The sequence below is a fragment of the Pongo abelii genome, chromosome 15 (assembly GCF_028885655.2).
Source record: "Pongo abelii isolate AG06213 chromosome 15, NHGRI_mPonAbe1-v2.0_pri, whole genome shotgun sequence".
Lineage (NCBI taxonomy): Eukaryota > Metazoa > Chordata > Mammalia > Primates > Hominidae > Pongo > Pongo abelii.
Window position 1 is genome coordinate 107,962,291 of NC_072000.2, and position 4,002 is coordinate 107,966,292.

General features: G+C 69.7%; 1 protein-coding gene across 2 annotated transcripts; it reads right to left on the reverse strand.

Annotated features, from left to right (window-relative positions):
* Nucleotides 1-349: 349 nt before the first annotated feature.
* Nucleotides 350-3,607, reverse strand: CKB (creatine kinase B). Of its 2 annotated transcripts, XM_024231391.3 has the most exons (8): nucleotides 3,504-3,606; nucleotides 3,040-3,244; nucleotides 2,762-2,916; nucleotides 2,557-2,689; nucleotides 2,003-2,174; nucleotides 1,151-1,274; nucleotides 807-996; nucleotides 350-725 (listed from the first exon to the last, which is right to left on the reverse strand). In XM_024231391.3, the coding sequence occupies exons 2-8, from the start codon at nucleotides 3,230-3,232 to the stop codon at nucleotides 547-549; spliced, it is 1,146 nt and encodes a 381-aa protein (XP_024087159.1). In that variant the 5' UTR covers nucleotides 3,233-3,244; nucleotides 3,504-3,606; the 3' UTR covers nucleotides 350-546. The 2 variants fall into 2 exon arrangements, with proteins under 2 accessions (XP_024087159.1, XP_024087158.1); XM_024231390.3 differs by having other exon boundaries at nucleotides 2,557-2,916; nucleotides 3,504-3,607.
* Between the last annotated feature and the right edge of the window lie 395 nt (nucleotides 3,608-4,002).

Below are 4,002 nucleotides of genomic sequence, written 5' to 3' on the forward strand. Positions count from 1 at the left end.
CAAGTTTCTGAGGTCAACCCCCCACCTCCACTATCCCTACCTCCCCCACGCTGCAGGATGGGCCTGAGGAACGTGCCAGGCTCCACACCCAGGCCTGAATGCCCTCAGATGCTCAGGCCTGGAGCTCCTCCCTCGCTCTTCCCCATGTTCCTGCCTGCACAGCCCGATAGACATGAGGGAAGGGGCCCATGGACTAGGTGGGGCAGGCAGAACAGAGTGGCCACCTGCTGGCTCCTGTCCCGTCTCACAGAAGGCGAGGCCCACAGCAGGCCCAGGACTCAGACTCCTGGGGCCTGGCTGCTGCCCTTCCCCCTCCCCCCTGGGAAAGGAGAGGCACCACTCAGACGCAGGCAGGCCAAAACCCTAGTTTATTTCAGCATCAGCAGTATCTTAGCCATCAAAAAAATAAACTCTACCAAGGGTGACGGAAGTCTCTACAGCAAGGCTAAGGGCTCGCCAGATGGCGAACATCAGGGGTGCATGGTGGGCACTGCCCAGGCAATAAGTTAGGAAGCGGCAGGGCTGGTGTCGGGTGTGGGCCGGGCTTCACTTCTGGGCAGGCATGAGGTCGTCGATGGCCTGGCCCTGCTCCAGCCGCTGCTCCATCTCGATGAGCAGCTTCACTCCGTCCACCACCATCTGCACCAGCTCCACCTCTGAGAAGCCCAGGCGGTCAGCGTTGGAGACGTCGAAGACCCCGCCCACCGCAGCGGTGTCCACACCGCCTGGGGAGACAGCAAGTCAGGGCGGAGGAAACAGGGCCGCCCAAAGGCCAACGGGAAACCCGCAGCACCTGCCCTGCTCACCGGTGCCTCGCTTCTGAAGTCGCAGCCGCTTAAGCACCTCCGAGAACTTCTCATGCTTGCCCAGGTGGGGCAGCTTGATATGCACACCTGCCCGCAGCCCTGTGCCCAGGTTGGATGGGCAGGTGAGGATGTAGCCCAGGTGAGGGTTCCACATGAACTCATAGTCCTTAGACTTGAAGAGAGTTTCAATCTGCAGACGGAGAAGAGGGTATGAGGGAGAAGGCCTGCCTGAAACCCCTACAGGCCCTGAGACTCCCAAGTCCCGGAAATCCCCCAGGGGGACTGATGGGGCACCCACATCCCTGCTGGGGCCCTGGGGTCTGGGTCTGCCCCGTCCCTGGCACCTGGGTGAGGCCAGTGCAGAAGCGGGTGAACACCTCCTTCATGTTGCCCCCCTTCTGCATGGAGATGACCCGCAGGTGGTCCTCCTCGTTGACCCACACCAGGAAGGTCTTATTGTCATTGTGCCTGCGGGAGGGCTGGTCTCAGGGCATATCCAGAAAAAAGCCCCAGGCCGCCCCCGGACCAAAGGAACTTCCCAAGTCCCTGAGGTGCTGCTCCCCTCCCATGCCCAGGAGTGGGGGCTGCTGCCAAGACTCCACCCGCCAACACGGGGCAGGCGGGGGAACCGGGATGCCTCACAGCAGGAGAACCCCAGCTGCCATCACGTGCTGTGGCCTGAGGTGGGGCGGGGCCAGGGACCGCCAAGACAGCCCGACCGCCCCCCACAGTTGGGGTAGGAGCCCTGCCCCTGGAGAAGCTTCGGCGTCACCAGCCCCCTGGTAGAATCCCAGCGGCGGAGGAGTGAGAAAAGAAAACAAAGAGCTCCAGCTCCGAGGGGCGTCGGGAAGAGGCGCCAGCGAGCCCCGCCCCCACCTCACGTCTCGGGGTGGGGAGGCGTTGCTGAGTCCGGAGCCCCTACGGGCCGGGGCCCAGTCCCTTAACGCACCTGCTCGGCCAAGGTCACCGGCGCAGGAGGAGGCGCGGCACGGAACCCAGACCCGGAGCGCGGCCGACCCCTCCCTCCTCCTCCTCCTCCTCCTCCTCCTCCTCCTCCTCCTCCCCCTCCCCCTCCTCCTCCTCCTCCTTCTCCTCCTCCTCGCCGCGAGGGGCCCCACCCTCGCGAGGAGGGCGAAAGGGAAAGGGGAGGCAGCGGGGAGGGAGGACGCCGCGAGAGGGCGCAGAGGGACACGCACCAGATACCGCGGGCGTCGGGCCAGTCGCGGGCCATGCCCGAGGCCAGCAGCAGGGGCGACACGGGCTTGTCGAAAAGGAAATGGTCGTCGATGAGCTGCTGCTGCTCCGCCTCCGTCATGCTCTTGAGCGCGTAGTACCGGCCCGCCAGGTCGCCGTCCAGGCTGGACAGGGCTGCGGGGGGTGCGCTCAGGACGCTCCACTCCCGCGCCCGCCCCTCCAGCCCGCAGCGCGGACCCGCCCGCCCCGTGCCCCACCTCGGGGAACGTCAGAGGCCCCCACCCGCCCGGATTTGCGGGCGTCCAGTCCTCACGGCCCGGGCGACCGTCCTAGGCGGTGACCCCGCGCCAGGACCCGCCCTCCCTGGGCCCCAGGCCGCTGTGGGCGCGGGGCTGGGCCTCCGTCCCTCGGTCCCTCCGGGAAACTGAACCCGGGCGCGCGCAGATAAGAGCGCGGCGGCGGCTGCCGCTCCCGGGCGATGTAAACAAAAGCGGGCGGGGACCGCGCCGGGAGGGGGACGCGGCCGCCGCCGCCCCTCGGCCCGCCCGGCCCCTACCTTCCACCGCGAGCTTCTCGATGGCGCGGCGCTCCCCGCGGCTGCAGTGCGGGGGGAGGCAGAAGCCACGGATGCTGCGGCCCGTGCGCACCCGCGAGCTCAGCACGTAGTTGGGGTCCAGGTCGTCGCCGCCCTGGGGGGCGAGACGGGAGTGAGCGCCCGGAGACCCCGGCCCCGCCCGCCCGGCCCGCCCGCCGCCCCGCACCTGCAGGTTGTCGGGGTTGAGGTCGGTCTTGTGCTCATCGCTGGGCTTGTAGCCGCCGTGCCGGTCCTCGATGATGGGGTCGAAGAGATCCTTGAACACTTCGTAGGACTCCTCGTCGCCCGCCACGCAGCCCACGGTCATGATGTACGGGTGGCCTGGGGGAGGGGGCGCGGGACGGGGACAGTGACGTCACTGCCGGGCCCGAGCGCGCTGCTGAGGACCCTGCGGCTGCGCGCGGGGAGGGGGCGCCGGGACCCCGGCCCCGAGCGGTCTCGTACCCGGGTTGTCCACGCCTGTCTGGATGACGTCGTCCAGCGTGAAGCCGCTCGGCGTGCTCTTGGCTCGCAGCTCCGCGTACAGCTCGGGGGTCAGCACCTTGGCCATGTGGTTGTTGTGGGCGCTCAGGTCGGGGAACTCGTCCTCGGCCGGGAAGCGCAGCTTCAGTGCGTTGTGGCTGTTGGAGAAGGGCATGGCGGCGGCGGGCTGCGGGGAGACGCGGGGTCAGCGGGGACCGGCACGCTGGGGTTCCCGGGCTCCCGCGTACCACTCAGGCCCCCGCCGCCGGGCCCCCCGGCGCCCCCGGGACGCGGCCAAAGTCAGCGGGGTCCGCAGCGCGCGCGGGGAGCGCCAACATCGCCGGGGACCCCCGGCCGGTCCGGCGCGCGCTCCAGGCGACGCGCCCCCTTTGCACGCAGCGCCCCTAGCCCGGGCGCGGACGCCCCCGGCCCCCGGGCCCACTCACCGGGCGGCCGGGCGGGGGCGGGGGCGCTCCGTCAGTCGGCAGCTCCCGGAGCGACGCAGGCGAACAGCCGACGCTCCGAGCTCCCGCGGCTCTTAAGGGGCACAACGCGGGCCGCCCATTGGCGGCTATTTATAGCCCATTCATTCCATTGGCCCGCGCCGCGGGGTGGTGCCGCCGCTTTGTCCACCGCCCGCAGCCCCCAACACCCCGGCCGCCCACCCGAGCTGTCCCCTCGCTGGGACCCCGCGCAGCCTGCCCAGTCCCCGGCCCAAGACCTCGAGGCCGAAACCTCAGGTCCTTGGATATCGATCCCCTCGCACGCCCTTGCCTCCGGGCGGGAAACTGAGGCGGAGAGTCTCCGGGCACTCGAGGACGCTTGGGTTCATTCGCATCCTCGAGCCCGCCCGCCTAGTCCAGCCAGCCCCCGCGGCGGCGAGGGGCCGGGCGAAAGCGTTCGAGGCTTCCGCAGCAGGTACTGCCGCCACCCCACCCCCGGCCA

Excerpts from the sequence above, each read along its gene's own strand:
- CKB (XM_024231390.3), bottom strand. The coding sequence starts at position 3,232 with ATGCCCTTCTCCAACAGCCACAACGCACTGAAGCTGCGCTTCCCGGCC. Across the intron at positions 2,917-3,039 it reads GACAGGCGTGGACAACCCGG|GCCACCCGTACATCATGACC; the intron begins GTACGAGACCGC and ends CCCCTCCCCCAG. Across the intron at positions 2,175-2,556 it reads CGAGAAGCTCGCGGTGGAAG|CCCTGTCCAGCCTGGACGGC; the intron begins GTAGGGGCCGGG and ends CACCCCCCGCAG.